Source organism: Diplotaxodon limnothrissa, linkage group LG23 (genome assembly GCF_057381915.1).
Source record: "Diplotaxodon limnothrissa isolate DT_005_m linkage group LG23, D_limnothrissa_male_GT1.1, whole genome shotgun sequence".
NCBI classification, from domain to species: domain Eukaryota; kingdom Metazoa; phylum Chordata; class Actinopteri; order Cichliformes; family Cichlidae; genus Diplotaxodon; species Diplotaxodon limnothrissa.
The window spans coordinates 20,930,006-20,945,678 of NC_140617.1; the positions used below are offsets into that span (position 1 = coordinate 20,930,006).

A 15,673-nucleotide genomic window follows, 5' to 3' on the forward strand; every position below is an offset into this window, starting at 1 on the left:
CAATAATACAGTTTTATTGTAAGTCGTCAGACCGAAGGCGTACAACGCATGCGCAAAAGTACCGATTCAGCCACGCGTGCTGACCAATCACTGGAGGGGAATATAACAGGAGGTGTCACTCTGACAATTTCTCCGTGAACAGACGGTCACGTGATATCATTATTTAGGAGAGAAGCAGGTATTAAATAAAATAATAAGATAAGCAATAGAAACTGATAATAGCGTAATTAAATCTTTGTTGTATGGAGAGGAATGGCATTTATACATCACTTTTATTCGCCACTTTAAGTATTTAGACGTTTTGACATTTTCCAACTTTGATAGTAAAAGTTAATTAAATCATCAACTGTGGAAAATAAACCCAAACTCTTGTGGAAATGTGTCACTAGGGTGACCATATTTTGATTTCCAAAAAAGAGGACACTTGGCCCAGACATGGAGAACTTACTGTTTGCTTAAAGAAAACTTTAACATATTTAAACGATGCCTTCTCTGTGCGGTTAATAAAAGGTGAAATAAAAAATGTCATATAAGCTTTTACAAGTCAACAAGTGCAAAAAGAGGACGGTTGGTCACCCTAGGATGTATGGCATTAGAGGTGGAGGAGCGGAGTGGCCCCTCCTCGCGGACAATAGGAGATCTTTGCCCGCTGTGAGTCGTCGTGTGCGTCGGCCAACACAGAGCAAAGTAAGCGGAGACCTGAAGCTTCAAGATGGGGAAGAAACAGAAGAAATCCGGAGAGGACAGGTAGGGAGCGCACCGGCTACCGATAAACATCACTGGTCCGCACTGACACCGAGCCCCATCGGGGCTCTCCCGGCCCGTGAACACCCCCAGACTGGCCCGTTTTCCCGCTGCTTACACTGTTAGCTTAATGGCTAGCCATGCTAGCGGATGCTAACCACGAGTCTGTGAGGGAGTGAGGCAGCGAAGCTTTAAACAGCCTGAATGTGGCTTAAGGAGAATTACAGAACAGCAGGCGGGCTGACACGGGCGAATCCGGGTTACCCTAGGCCTGGGTGGGCCTCCCGCCGCCAGCTGCGGGGCTCACGGGAGCCACATGTGTCCGCGTTAGCCGCCTCAGAGCCGGCTGCTCTAAGAGGCGGCCTGCAGTTGCTGTAACGGAGACACATCACCTGTGAGCAAAGACCTGCTCGATGACGCAAGCCTGGCTGAATCACCTGAGCCGCTGCGGTCACGGCTATCCCCAGGTACAGCACAGATGTGCTGCTGTTGCTCCTTTATTGACGAGTAAACTCTAAAACGTGATTATAGTAAATATAAACAGAGCAGGCAGGTACAGACACGCCACAGTCTGGGAGCGATCACCTGCTTGTGAAAGGAAAGTTTGATCGGGTTTTGGTACGCTGATGAACCCGATCACCTAATCTTTCATTTATAATCAATACTAATAATGCACTAATAATAGTCGAGAGGCTTCAAACTAGTTTTAACCCTCCATGGACACCGTTGCACGAGAAACGCTCTGATCAGATTAAACGGCTCAGGGAGGGAAACTCACACTAATTAGCTGAAATAAACATTTAACTCAAATATAGATATAACGGGAGTGATGATGCAAACACTGACGTCACAGATGGAGCATGAAACTCCTGCCAGATGTTGGGTTTTAATATTATTGTTTTCTGTGTTAAAGCGTATTGAGGTAGTAATGCCGCTTCTAGCAAAAACTTATATTAAATTCATTTGTAGTTTCTTGTCTGCTGATTTTTACTGTCTGTCTGTGTTTTTGAACTTCTCCTTACACCTTTGCAGGTTTTATGTTTGTTTGTTTCGTTTTATTTGTTTGTGTTTCGTCTTTGTTTATGACTCTTTACTCGCTATTTGTGCACGTTACCATTATTTTTTTATACTTCATTTTTTCTAGTTTTTCCTTAAAGTTTCTCGTCATAACTTTTTCTATTTTTCTTCATTCTTGAGGAGGTTTTTTTTTTCTTTATTTTAAACTTTGCATTTAACGTTTGGTTCCTTTGTAATTTTTGTTTTACCTTTTTGTGCATCTGTGCATCTTTTTCTGCACACTTTGTCTCTTTATGAACTCTCTTCTAAGGTTTTCCCTCACAACATATTAACAGTCTGTGTGCAGCTTTTTGAGGCCTACTCAGTAATCCAAATGTGCCTCCAGCTCACTTTGTAGATGAATTTAAACTTTGAAAGTTTGATCTAAAATGCCAGAAAATCTCAGATGTAATTGATAAATCAGCGGTTTGCTGTTGCCATACTTCATCTTCAGTTTCACAGAGCAGATTAGATGTCTTCCTTTGTGAGTCTGAAGCCAGATGATATTTGATCTACAGTGACTTGAGGGAACGCAATCCGTGGTTACAGCACTGCTGTCGCTCTGTGCTCGCTGTGCCTCAGAGGGCTGATGGGAAATGAAAGGAAATGAGGAGTCAGCAGCTCTTCACATTCACATTCTTCTGACACAAAGAGAAACACAGTCTAACTCGGTCTCCTCTCGCAGCCCGTGTTCTCAGTGTCTGACCAGGTTTTAGTCGGGTGTCACTCTCGTGCTCTGACCGTTTTTCAAATCTGTGCTCAGTGCCAAAGATGACATCGACGCTCTGGCGGCGGAGATCGAAGGAGCCGGAGCTTCCAAAGAGCCAAAGGGAAAGAAGAAGAAGAAAGCAGGGAAGAAAGATGACTTTGAGTGAGACATTCTTCCTGATCGTTTTTATTTTAATCAAGCTTACTGCTTTGAAATTTCCTAAAACAGTTCTTTCCTCCTCTTCCAGTGAGGATGACATCATGAAGGAGCTCGAGGAGTTATCGCTCGAGAGCACAGGAGGAAAGGGGAAGGTAAACGCATCCGAGGGGCACTTCAGCTAAAAAATGCTTTTTCAGTCAGAGAGATTGAAGATTTGTTCTGATACAAAGAATCTCTCTCTGTGCAGAAAACAGACATCACAGAAGAAGTAGAGAGTTTCGAGCCCCCTAAACCGGAGAAGAAGAAGACCAGAAAAGGAAAGAAGGGCGGAGCCAGCCCCGAGGATGAGGAGGGTGATGATGCTGAAGGTCATGTTGATGGAGAAAGGAATGGAGAACAAAAGGAGAAGAAGAAGGTGAAATAATGAACATAAACGTCATATCATAGAAATAAGAGCACAGACTCTTTAGAAAGTGTCTAAATTTCTATTCTTTGCTCCTCCAGGCCCCACCTCCTACTCCTGCTTCAGAATCTGACGATGACAGCAGCTCACAGTCTCGCCTGAAGACCAAAGGAGGAAAGAAAGGAGGCAAAAAACCTTCAGTGTCCGACGAGGAGGAGGACCAGGACAAAGATATGAGGAAAGGAGAAGAAGGAGGCAGCGTTGGAAAGGATGACTCCGAAGACGATGAGGAGTTCACCTCCAGGAGAGACAAGAAGAAGAAGAAAGGGAAGCCTTTGAAGGCCGAGAGCGAAGACGAGGAGGAGCAGCAGGAGGACGATGGCACCTTCAAAATCAAGACGGCTGCACAGAAGAAAGCAGAGAAGAAGGAGAGGGAGAGGAAAAAGAAAGAGGAGGAGAGGATGAAGCAGAAGAAGCAGAAGGAGAAGGAGGGCAGCGTGGAGCCAAAGAAAGAGCCAGAGAAGAAGACTGAGTCCGCGCCTCCACAAAATGCGCCTCCTGCAGCAGTGTTGGAAGAACAGGAAGGGGCAGAGCCAGCAGCAGAGGGTAAGTTATTATCAGGAAAAACAAGAAATCGTGTGATGCCATTCAGTGTGACGGGTTTCTTCTCCTTCTGCAGAGGAGCCGGAGGGCGACAAAAAGAAGAAAGACAAGAAGAAGAAGAAAGGAGAGAAAGACAAGGATGAAGACAAGAAGAAGAAGGGACCTAGCAAGGCCACAGTGAAGGCCATGCAGGAGGCCCTGGCCAAGATGAAGGAGGTGGGGCATTGTGGGAGACGTAGTCATGGAGATCATGATGGGATGGGTGCTTGATATCTGAAAATGATTAAACTGTTTTTGCAGGAGGAGGAGCGAGCCAAGAAAGAGGAGGAGGAGCGGCAGAGGAGGCTGGAGGAGCTGGAGAAGGAGAGGCAGGAAAAGGTAAAACACAAAGCTCCACCACCTCCTTCTTGTTCTTCTTCACTTTTGTCTTTCCTGTCGTCTCATCGCGAATCGCTGTGGCATCGGTTTTGCTGCCCTTGTAGGAGCGCCTGGAGCAGGAGCGCAAGGAGAAGAAGAAGCAGAAGGAGAAGGAGAGGAAGGAGCGCCTGAAGAAGGAGGGGAAGCTGCTGACGAAGGCCCAGAAGGAAGCTCGAGCTCGTGCTGAGGCCACGCTCATGTTGCTGCAGGCTCAGGGTGGGTGCTATGAGCAGGACAGACTGGGAGGGGCGCTAAGGAGGGTTACAGAAGTATAATGCAGTCATTCCAGTACAGTCAGCTCTGTACAGCTAATATGATTCTGTGTGTGCAGGTGTTGATGTGCCATCCAGAGACAAAGAGGTGCAAAAGAAGAAACCTGTTTATGGAGACAAGAGGAGGAAGAAGCCCGCCACCCAGACTCCTGAAGGTACAGCGCTGCTGCTCGCACCAGCCGAGAGACGCTACAGTCCTCCTGCTGGTCATATAATAAAAATAATTTTGTCATTCCCCTTCCCAGAAACATCAGAAGTGACCTCGCCGACTTCAGAGACTCCAGAGCCAGTTGCAATGGAAACAGAGGCTGAGGCACCGCCTGCAGAACCAGGTAAGAGCTGCAGGTGTGAAGTGGAGGTATCAGGGTGGTGTTTTATTGCGCTGAACAGAAGTTAACTTGTTTCTGTTCTGTCTCTGTGTTTAGAGGTGAAGCCAGAAGCTGCTGTGGATAACTGGGAGGCCATTGCCAGTGACGAGGAGAAAGGTGAGAGCCTTGGTCACCTGAAATGATTAGATTCTTTCCTCTGTTTTCACATCTAATAAAGAAGGGGAGAAAAACACTGCAGGGAAAAAAAGACAGTTTCACCTCCAGTCAGAGGGTCGGTGGTTCGATTCCCAGCCTTTTGAGTTAAAATGTCCGTGGCAGGATATACTGAAGTCCAAAAAGCAGCTGTAGCATGTGTGACTGTTGGCTTTGAGGGAACTAAATTCTTTATATGTTGCTTTTATTTCATGAATAAAAAGAAAGGAAAATGGGGCTCAGCAGGACACGACGAGAAGCAGGTACTGAAACTGTGCTGTGCAGGCAAATGCTTGTTTTAGTACCCGAAAGGCATGGCTTAGATTTGTGCTTGTTTTAGTACCAACTAGGCATGTCACATATGTGTTTCTTAAACATCAAAGTAGGTCTAAGCTTGGTGTGTGTTAGGTGTGCCCTTTTGGTATCACAAAGCATGTGCAAGCTGTTTTATAGTATGGGTTAGGCATGTGTGATGTTTTTCAGTAGCAAAAATGGTCGTACTAAAACAGGCTCTTTTGGTAGAGACTTAGTATCCCCCCTTTTTGTGTGTGTGTGTGTGTGTTGTTTTTTTGGGGTTTTTTGGAAAGGCTAGACTAATTGTGTGTTTTTTCCTACTTATGGCTAGACTAAGCCTGAGGTGTTTTGGTATTGAATAGACTTGGAGAGAATCGTGTATACTTTTATCAGCACTTACTGATTGAGGTGTTTCTGTTTGGTACTGACCAGACTTAGACAAGTTCTTTCTGCTCATTACCAACTAACCGAGGCAAGTACTGTTGTTTGGTACTGATTAAACTAAGGATGTACTTTCATTGGCACAGACTAGCCTTCTTTATTTTTTTGTTTGTTTTTAGGTACTGACTAGACTGAGAGTTCTTTTATTTTTATGCACTAGGCTTTTTGGACTTAAGACTTTCAATATTAAAAACACACACTGGGGCAAAAAAGTATTTAGTCAGCCACCGATTGTGCAAGTTCCCCCACTTAAAATGATGACAGAGGTCAGTAATTTGCACCAGAGGTACACTTCAACTGTGAGAGACAGAATGTGAAAAAAAAAATCCATGAATCCACATGGTAGGATTTGTAAAGAATTTATTTGTAAATTAGGGTGGAAAATAAGTATTTGGTCACCTCAAACAAGGAAAATCTCTGGCTCTCACAGACCTGTAACGTCTTCTGTAAGAAGCTTTTCTGTCCCCCACTCGTTACCTGTATGGATGGCGCCTGTTTGAACTCATCATCTGTATAAAAGACAGCTGTCCACAGCCTCAAACAGTCAGACTCCAAACTCCGCCATGGCCAAGACCAAAGAGCTTTCGAAGGACACCAGGAAAAGTATTGTAGACCTGCACCAGACTGGGAAGAGTGAATCTACAATAGGCAAGCAGCTTGGTGTGAAAAAATCAACTGTGGGAGCAATCATCAGAAAATGGAAGACATACAAGACCACTGATAATCTCCCTCGATCTGGGGCTCCACGCAAGATCTCATCCCGTGGGGTCAAAATGATCATGAGAACGGTGAGCAAAGATCCCAGAACCACACAGGGGGACCTGGTGAATGACCTGCAGAGAGCTGGGACCACAGTAACAAAGGTCACCATCAGTAACACACTACAACGGCAGGGAATCAAATCCCGCAGTGCCAGACGTGTTCCGCTGCTGAAGCCAGTGCATGTCCAGGCCCGTCTGAAGTTTGCCAGAGAGCACATGGATGATACAGCAGAGGATTGGGAGAATGTCATGTGGTCAGATGAAACCAAAGTAGAACTTTTTGGTATAAACTCAACTCGTCGTGTTTGGAGGAAGAAGAATACTGAGTTGCATCCCAAGAACACCATACCTACTGTGAAGCATGGGGGTGGAAACATCATGCTATGGGGCTGTTTTTCTGCCAACGGGACAGGACGACTGATCCGTGTTAAGGACAGAATGAATGGGGCCATGTATCGTGAGATTTTGAGCCAAAACCTCCTTCCATCAGTGAGAACTTTGAAGATGAAACGAGGCTGGGTCTTCCAACATGACAATGATCCAAAACACACCGCCCGGGCAACAAAGGAGTGGCTCCGTAAGAAGCATTTGAAAGTCCTGGAGTGGCCTAGCCAGTCTCCAGACCCCAACCCCATAGAAAATCTGTGGCGGGAGTTGAAAGTCCGTGTTGCTCGGCGACAGCCCCAAAACATCACTGCTCTCGAGAAGATCTGCATGGAGGAATGGGCCAAAATACCAGCTACTGTGTGTGCAAACCTGGTAAAGACCTATAGTAAACGTTTGACCTCTGTTATTGCCAACAAAGGTTATGTTACAAAGTATTGAGTTGTATTTTTGTTACTGACCAAATACTTATTTTCCACCCTGATTTACGAATAAATTCTTTACAAATCCTACCATGTGGATTCATGGATTTTTTTTTTTCACATTCTGTCTCTCACAGTTGAAGTGTACCTCTGGTGCAAATTACTGACCTCTGTCATCATTTTAGGTGGGGGAACTTGCACAATCGGTGGCTGACTAAATACTTTTTTGCCCCACTGTATGGGCAAGGCCTGTGTTGTTGTTTTTTTTGGGGGGGGGGGGCATTTGCTGGCATTGACTAGTCACGTGATGGTAGAGCTCGGTCTGTTTCACTATGACAACATTCATTTTAGACAAACATGTTAAATTTAAGACAAAACCGAACTGAAGCATTAAATGTTATAGCAGTAGAATTAAAACTTCCATCTGTCACCTTTCAGAGCTGAAAAAAGTCCACATTGAGGTGAAGGAGGACATTGCTGCTCCTCAGCCTGCTGCTAGTGAGGATGAAGAGGAGGAGGAAGAAGAGGATGAGGATGATGATGACGAGGAGGAAGATGAAGACGATGAGGACAGTGAGGAAGAAGCTGAAGTGGAGAAGCCAACGGTCGCAAGCCAGGGTAAGAGGAGGGCGCCGAGCGAGGATGAAAGCAGCGAGAGCGAGGACGATGATGGCAGGACGAAAGAGGAGCGACTGTACGACCGCGCCAAGAGGAGGATAGAGGTGAGAGACACTGCAAAATCAGGGGGAGTGACAGGATCTCTCTCTATACCCATCTCTGACTGACAGGTTCTGTTTGTCTCCTTAGAAACGCCGAGCGGAGAACATGAAGAACATCGACTTGGAAACGCTGAGGGCACCAGTGGTGTGTGTGCTCGGACACGTCGACACCGGCAAGACCAAGATCCTGGACAAGGTGACGTTTACTCTCTGCTTACAGAATTTTTACCAACTGTTACTGACGTTACAACGTTTACTTATTGTTGTTTGTTTTGTTGTTTGCGTGCAGCTCCGACACACCCACGTTCAGGATGGCGAGGCCGGAGGAATCACTCAGCAGATCGGCGCCACAAACGTCCCGAAGGAGACCATCGAGGAGCAGACAAAGATGGCTAAAAACGTATGCCATCTCACTCTGAACGATGAATAAACTGTGTTTATGGTTACTGTGTATTAACCCCTGTGATGTTTGTGCAGTTCAACAAAGAAAGCATCAAAATCCCTGGCATGCTGATCATCGACACACCTGGACACGAGTCCTTTAGGTAACGCCCGTCTCTCCTGACTTGCCTGTCTCACTCACCTGATTCTGTCTGTCACTAACTGACCTCTCTCTCTGCAGTAACCTGAGGAACAGAGGCAGTTCACTGTGCGACATCGCCATCCTGGTGGTGGACATCATGCACGGCTTGGAGCCTCAGACGCTGGAGTCCATCAACCTGCTGAAGGAGAAGAAGTGCCCCTTCATCGTTGCCCTCAACAAGGTCTGCCAGCTCCTCGACATCAGCCTCACCTTTTTCTTCTTCTCTTGCAAATTTTCTGAGATTGATTTTTTAAATTTTTTTTTTATTGCCGTTACCAGATCGACCGCCTCTACGACTGGAAGAAGAGTCCAGAAACCGATGTCGTGGCTACACTAAAGAAGCAGAAGAAGAACACAAAAGACGAGTTTGACGAAAGAGCCAAGGCCATCATTGTGGAGTTCGCACAACAGGTGTTGAGCATTACATCATCATTTATCAGCCAATCACAGCACAACAATGAGAAATACTTATTCATTATGGTCATTGTGCCATTTACTTCCATTCAATTTCAGATGATAACAGTCCAATAGCAAGTTTTTCTAATGTTTCATTAAAGAGCGTGAGTTAGACAAGAAAATACATAATGTACTTAGTATCTATTTTGTATTTATGTATATACTGTATGTAATATATACTCACTACTTAGAATATTATCCTACTTATAATTAAATATAATCAAAATGTTATTCAAATGGGTAAAACAAAAGATTTTTACTGTTTTTATTCAACAAAATAAGCTTCTCAGCAAGTTTTATTATATTATAAAGTCTCCCTAAAAAGTTCAGAAGCTGCATTATATAGTAATCTTTTTCACAGTCTGAAATAACATTTTGTAGTTTAGAGCATCCAGCATTGAGGCTTGAGGAACACCAAAGACGACATCAAGCTCAGTTTCCCTGAACTTTGTTTTCTGTGTGCTGTTTGTCCTCAGGGTCTTAACGCCGCCTTGTTTTATGAGAATAAGGACCCCCGTACATTTGTATCGTTGGTTCCTACGTCAGCCCACAGTGGTGATGGTATGGGGAACCTCATCGCCCTATTGGTCGAGCTCACCCAAACAATGTTGGCCCGGCGGTTAGCGCACTGTGACGAGCTGCGAGCTCAGGTCATGGAGGTGAGTTCAATTTTATCTGTTGTCTCTACTTTTTCCATTCCTCCACCGTCCAGACACTAACTTCATGTGATCTTTGTGTGTTTAGGTAAAAGCGCTGCCCGGTATGGGAACAACGATAGATGTCATCCTGATTAACGGTCGTCTGCGGGAAGGAGAGACCATCATCGTACCAGGGGTGGAAGGGCCCATCGTCACGCAGATCAGGGGGTTGTTGCTGCCACCTCCACTGAAGGAACTCCGAGTGAAGGTAAACATGTCTAAAATTTTGTTAGAGCAGCTTTTAAACATGTATCTGGCTCAGATGTAGCGGGAAGATTTTTTACTATAATGGCTTTGAGTTAAATTACTCATGGTGTTTAAAGCAGTCAGTTCAACAAAAAGAGCTGCTTGTATCTGTTTCATGCAGCTTCCCTCACGTGTATATGAGGGAGGTGACTGTAGTTAATTATTTAGCAGATAACGATTTGTGTGACACTTTCCCAGACAAAGCGCTTTATATTAAAAGCATTAAAAAAGGAATTTAAGTAACACAGTCAACGTTTAAAAAATAAATAAATAAATAAAAACTGGGGGAAAATGTCGGCTTTAGAAAAGATGTGTGGTTCGACTGGGTCATTTTTATGAAGGGCCTGCTTTGTCCTTATTTGATTTATTCCTCAGATTTAGGACTTTTTATTTTTATTTCTTTGTTTTCATTGACCAGTACAAACCATGAATAGGATGTGGATTCCTTTGATATATGATGATGGGGCTCCCCCTGCTGGCACATTATACATTTGTTTCTCCGCATTTGTTCAGTCTTTGTGTGATTATTTTTCATATTTGATATAAAACTAAACGCACAAAAAATTGTTTGGCGTTCGTAAAAGATTTTTCTTTAAAACTAAAAACAAAAACTTAACGCTGATTTAAAAACGTTATCCTGTACAGACTAATCCTAAATAAAATTGCCCACAATAATAGTTGTTATATTTTCCTCTAAATCTAAAAGATTGAGGAATGAGAAGACTTTGCTTTGAATTTTCTAAAATGATGCTTTTAAAGTGAGTTATATGGTGAGTTTTACTAATGGGGTCACATTAACTCATGCAAAATGCACACTTTTGTTAAGAAATGGTTTTTAATGACTGCATACACACACGTCATATGTCAGATTAGGTCACACAGTCTTTGCCTTTACTGCAGAAGACCAACTATACACACTGTTGTTGTTTTTCCAAGTGCATCAAATCCCTCTCATTGAAGGCTTGTTCATCTAAGTCAGCCTGCGGCCTTTTCCTGTCAGAAATAAGACTGTGCTGTAAATTTCCAGCAGAGCTTTGTTTATTCTCTCACATTGAGAGTTTTAATCACTTTTAATTATTTATTTAAACAAAAAATGAAAGAGAAGAAAGAAAAACAAGAGCGGCCGAAGCTCGAGGATTTCATTATGGAGCTCTAACTTCTTGTACATATGCATTGTTTTTCAGCATAAACATGTGTTTTTGACATTTGTCTTAAAAAAAAAAAAAAAGACAAGTCAAGTATGTTCTGCAATCCAAAAAACCATCCTGGTTTTAATTGTTTTTACACTTCATTGTTCTTATTAATGTTTTTAAGCACTCAGGTTTACCAAACTCAGCATGAGGGACTATGTGTGAAGAAACAAGATCAAGCTTTAGTGGTGGTGAATGATGGAGAAGTGCACTTTATCATTAGACATTAATTCACTTCTACTCATAGGCTACGTCCACACCAGCCCGGATAGATTTGAAAACGGCGTTTTTATCTGAAAAAGCGTTTTCAGTTGTTTTCACAGAGTTGTGCGTCCACATTGAAACGCCCGAACACGCTTACGTTCCTGTACTGCGCATGCGTGAAGCGCAAGAAGATTCGACCTGCCTCATTTCTGTCTGCCGTTTCTTTACTTTCCGGTTCTTTGAAACGTTGCAGCAGAATGTTGAGTTTTTTAAATGGACTAACAATGAGGTGGAGTTGTTGCTGCGAGTAACACAAAAGTACAAAGTTGCAAAAGCGAGTGAGAGTTAAAGAATTTGAAGAAAAGCCATCTGGAGCATGTACAGACTGATATTAATCTTTAATAGGGCTGTCAAGATTCAGAGCAAACAAAACAACTGCTGTATAATGCCCTCCGCTATCTTAGCGTAATTGGTCACATGACTAAAATGTGTCATCATTTTCGAAAAGGCTCCGGGTTCGCTGTCCACACTGCGACGCCAAAACGGCGTTTTCAAATGTTCCGCTTTGGAGAGCATTTTCAAAATATTTGAAAACGCCGTGTGGACGGGAGGACAAAACTGAGAAGAAAAGATGCATTTTCATGGCCATAGTCTCTGCTTTTTGGACTTCATAAATGTGGTTGACGTGTTGATTGGTTGTCGTGTGCAGAACCAGTACGAGAAGCACAAGGAAGTGTCGACGGCTCAGGGAGTGAAGATTCTGGGGAAAGACTTGGAGAAGACGTTGGCCGGGCTCCCCCTGCTGGTGGCTCACAAGGATGACGAGATCCCCGTCCTAAGGGTAACAGTGCTTTTCCCTTTAGTCCAAGTTAAACTCCAAGACTAGGACTGAACTGGTCCTGTAAGACTCCCGGTTTGCTTACACGTGCTGGTTTTCAGGATGAACTGGTGCGAGAGCTTAAGCAGACTCTGAGCTCCATCAAACTGGAGGAGAAAGGTGTTTACGTCCAGGCATCGACGCTGGGATCGCTGGAGGCTCTGCTCGAGTTCTTGCGGACATCCAAAGTCCCTGTAAGTACCTGACAGTACAGCTGAGAGCTCTTATTTTGAAAATCTACAGGAAGTAGAAACTAACAGTCCTTGACCTTTGAACTCTGTGTGTGTGTCCCTGCAGTACGCTGGCATTAACATTGGCCCAGTTCATAAGAAGGATGTGATGAAGGCGTCAACCATGTTGGAGCACGACCCGCAGTACGTCACAGTATAAACACACACTCAGCCAAAATGAACACAAGTTAGTTAGTGCAGAAACACTGTAGAATCTGCACCCACAAATATCTGGCTAATTTTAATTTAAAAATATTTGGGACAACTATTAAAATATTTTATGATCCAAAAAAAAAAAAATCTGAATACATTTCACAGACGTCCTTGTATCTCTGTTGAAATTAGTACTGGTGGAGCACTGGTGTAGAACCTGTAGATGTGACAGAGTTTTGGGGGGTTGGTGTTGGCAGGTACGCTGTGATCCTGGCCTTCGATGTGAAGGTGGAGCGGGAGAGTCAGGAGATGGCTGACAGTCTGGGAGTTCGCATCTTCTCTGCTGAAATCATCTACCACCTATTTGATGCTTTCACCAAGTACAGAGAAGACTACAAGAAGGCCAAACAGGACGAGTTTAGGTAAGAAAAGCTCACGTTTGTGTTAATTGTTCAGATTTCTTTGGGTGTTTTTGACTTTTTATTGACTGGAATAACAAGCAACATACTATAACATAGTGAAAAACTCTAATTAAATAGTTGATGGAGTCCAAAAGGCTTTTATTTGTCCATTGCAGCTAATAAGCCTTTTTTGTATATATGCAAATATATGATGGTGTCCTTTCACAGAATAACTTCTGTTTAACTAACCCTGTGTTTTGTTATGTGTTTTTAATGATCTATAATACATTTGTAGATGATTCTATTTGTTATTATTGGTTGTAAAAGTCAGTTTATATGCAGATGATGCTCTTGATTTATTTTCACATTCTTCCAGCGTGCCGCTGAAAATGGAGCAGATCAGTGTGATAATTAGGCTTCAGTAACAATGTGACTGTGATCGATTAATTTAACTTATGGGTTGTTCGAAGGTTAATGTGTTTTTTATCTGTGTCATCAGGCATGTTGCCGTGTTCCCAGTGAAGCTGCGAGTTCTTCCTCAGTTCATCTTTAACTCCCGAGATCCCATCGTGATGGGGGTCACAGTGGAGGCTGGAGTCCTGAAACAGGGAACGCCCCTCTGCGTCCCCAGCAAAGCGGTAAGACCCGCTTACAGTCTCTGTGGATGTTTGTGTGAATTATAAAATGAACTGTAAACTAACCCTTTGTGTTCACATGTCAGTTTGTGGACATCGGTGTGGTCACCAGCATCGAGATAAATCACAAGCCCGTTGACAGTGCGAAGAAGGGCCAGGAGATCTGCATCAAGATTGAGCCAATCCCAGGAGAGTCGCCAAAGATGTACGGGCGCCATTTTGAAGCCACAGACATCATCGTCAGCAAGGTGAGGACACGCCCTTAAAGGAGGAACAGAAGAACGTTAGACGAGAGGCTTCATAAAAATCACAATTACCGTGAACACTGCTGTTCACTCCGCCGCTAAAAGGTCGATTTCAGTCAGTGTCCAGGTAGCAGTGTTAGGAAGAGGAGACAGAAAAGCAAGGAAGAAATAACGAGCCTAAATAGAGGCTAAATAAGGGGAAAGAAGGAGAGGAAGGGTAAGAATATCTTCGTGTCTTTCGAGTTAGTCAGGCCAAGAATTTCATGTAGTCTTTCTGTTTTCTGTACAACAAAAGCAGAGACGTCCAGACAGTGAAATAAAACCTGGTGCTGTTTTTCAACTGTGTTTAAACTAGTTTTACGTTGTGTTCACTTTAATTTCTGTTTGGTTTTACTGTCAAAAAATGGTTGTAGCAGCAGGCAAACTTAAATGTGGGCTCAGAGCTTTTAGAGCAAAGAATGAAAGGCTGTTTCTGGTTATTTTAACAACCTCTTTGTTTTTGTTTCAGATCACACGGGCGTCCATCGACGCTCTGAAGAACTGGTTCAGAGACGAGATGCAGAAATCTGATTGGCAGTTGATCATGGAGCTGAAGAAGACCTTTGAGATCATCTGAGGGACCTGAACTACAAAGACACACACTCGCTCTTCCTCCATTAGACGACAAGGCAGCGGCAGCGACCAACGGAGGAACAAAGAGAAAAAATTGAAAAGAGAAAAAAAAGCAGATAAAAGACGTGACAGTGTTTTTCTGTGAGAAACGAACAGTTTTTTCCACTGTTGTAAACAGTGATAGTTTAGACATAATACACACACACGCACACACACACACAGTATTCCAACGTGCCTGTTCTTCAGCATCAACGTTTTTGGTTTTTTTTCCTTCTTGTTGTCTGCTCTGATATGTGGCTGCTGCTTCGTATCCCAGGCTCCGCCCCTTCTTACCCAGACTGAGGCTCACGAGCTTAATGAGGCTGATGTGCCACCTGAACAGGTGCATTGTGGGATTGTGCTGTGCAGCGCCAGGCCTCAAAAGGGAAACAGTTTTTCTGTTTCTTCTTTCAGCATCAGTGAGGACGGCGCCGACTTTACAGACATTGAAGAGTTGACTTTCTCTTTGCTGTCCTGCTCGGCGGCCATGTTGGGAGGCCAGGGTGGCGTGGGATGATGGGGTGAATGACAGATTTTAAACTGTTTTTGCTGCAACTGCTGATGTAATAAATTCCCATGATTCTGACGAAACATGCAGAGTTTTCGGTTCATGTGTGCCACAAACACTAAAGATACAAATCTGTCTATATGGAAGTCTGCTGATGCCAAAATAAAGTAATTAAAAATAATTATTAGAATTAAAAATACTGTTGTTTTCCTTTCAAAATGATGCTGTATTGTTTGCAGAACATTCTTAATATAAGTGTACAAGTTTGATACGTGGGACTTTTCTGATCGTATATTCTAACTAATGGTTAAAAAGTTGCATGAAGGCTGGTGTACATCCTACTTCAGTGGTCTTTATCTTGGAGTGGACGCTTAATTAGTACCAGTGGTGTCGGAACTAACTCAGTGCTAGCTAACTAAAAGCAGCTGATCTTTATCAGGTATTGAAATTATTGTTGCACTGTTTTGTGTTTTATGTGTGATTGTTTTCACTGTAGATGGTGACTTATTAGCCTCACAAGTGGTCAGAGGATTGAATGGTTGAAAACATTTACAATCTTGTGCTGCTAGCCAAGCAGTCACATTTCCAGTGAGTTACTGAGGGTTTATGCTTCAGCAGGAAATGTACATTGTAGCGATGTCATAACTGGGAACCCCTCTGAAACCTCATGGTATAACCTGATGTGCACCTT

General features: G+C 43.5%; 1 protein-coding gene across 1 annotated transcript; it reads left to right on the forward strand.

Moving 5' to 3' along the window:
- Window positions 1–675: 675 nt before the first annotated feature.
- On the forward strand, window positions 676–15,136 carry eif5b (eukaryotic translation initiation factor 5B). The gene is made up of 27 exons (XM_085348530.1): window positions 676–747; window positions 2,564–2,671; window positions 2,757–2,820; window positions 2,916–3,083; window positions 3,173–3,677; window positions 3,751–3,890; window positions 3,975–4,052; window positions 4,157–4,307; window positions 4,423–4,518; window positions 4,609–4,695; window positions 4,789–4,848; window positions 5,109–5,147; window positions 7,625–7,908; window positions 7,994–8,101; window positions 8,195–8,305; window positions 8,383–8,450; window positions 8,528–8,669; window positions 8,768–8,899; window positions 9,421–9,603; window positions 9,689–9,850; window positions 11,992–12,123; window positions 12,222–12,353; window positions 12,457–12,533; window positions 12,800–12,964; window positions 13,443–13,581; window positions 13,665–13,826; window positions 14,332–15,136. The coding sequence occupies exons 1-27, from the start codon at window positions 713–715 to the stop codon at window positions 14,437–14,439; spliced, it is 3,636 nt and encodes a 1,211-aa protein (XP_085204656.1). The 5' UTR covers window positions 676–712; the 3' UTR covers window positions 14,440–15,136.
- Window positions 15,137–15,673: the final 537 nt, after the last annotated feature.

What these genes read in the sequence shown, in the direction of transcription:
- eif5b (XM_085348530.1), top strand. Translation starts at nt 713, where the DNA reads ATGGGGAAGAAACAGAAGAAATCCGGAGAGGACAG. An exon ending in CATGTTGCTGCAGGCTCAGG is followed by an intron (nt 4,308 to 4,422) that starts GTGGGTGCTATG and finishes CTGTGTGTGCAG; the next exon opens with GTGTTGATGTGCCATCCAGA. An exon ending in TGAAGGAACTCCGAGTGAAG is followed by an intron (nt 9,851 to 11,991) that starts GTAAACATGTCT and finishes TGTCGTGTGCAG; the next exon opens with AACCAGTACGAGAAGCACAA.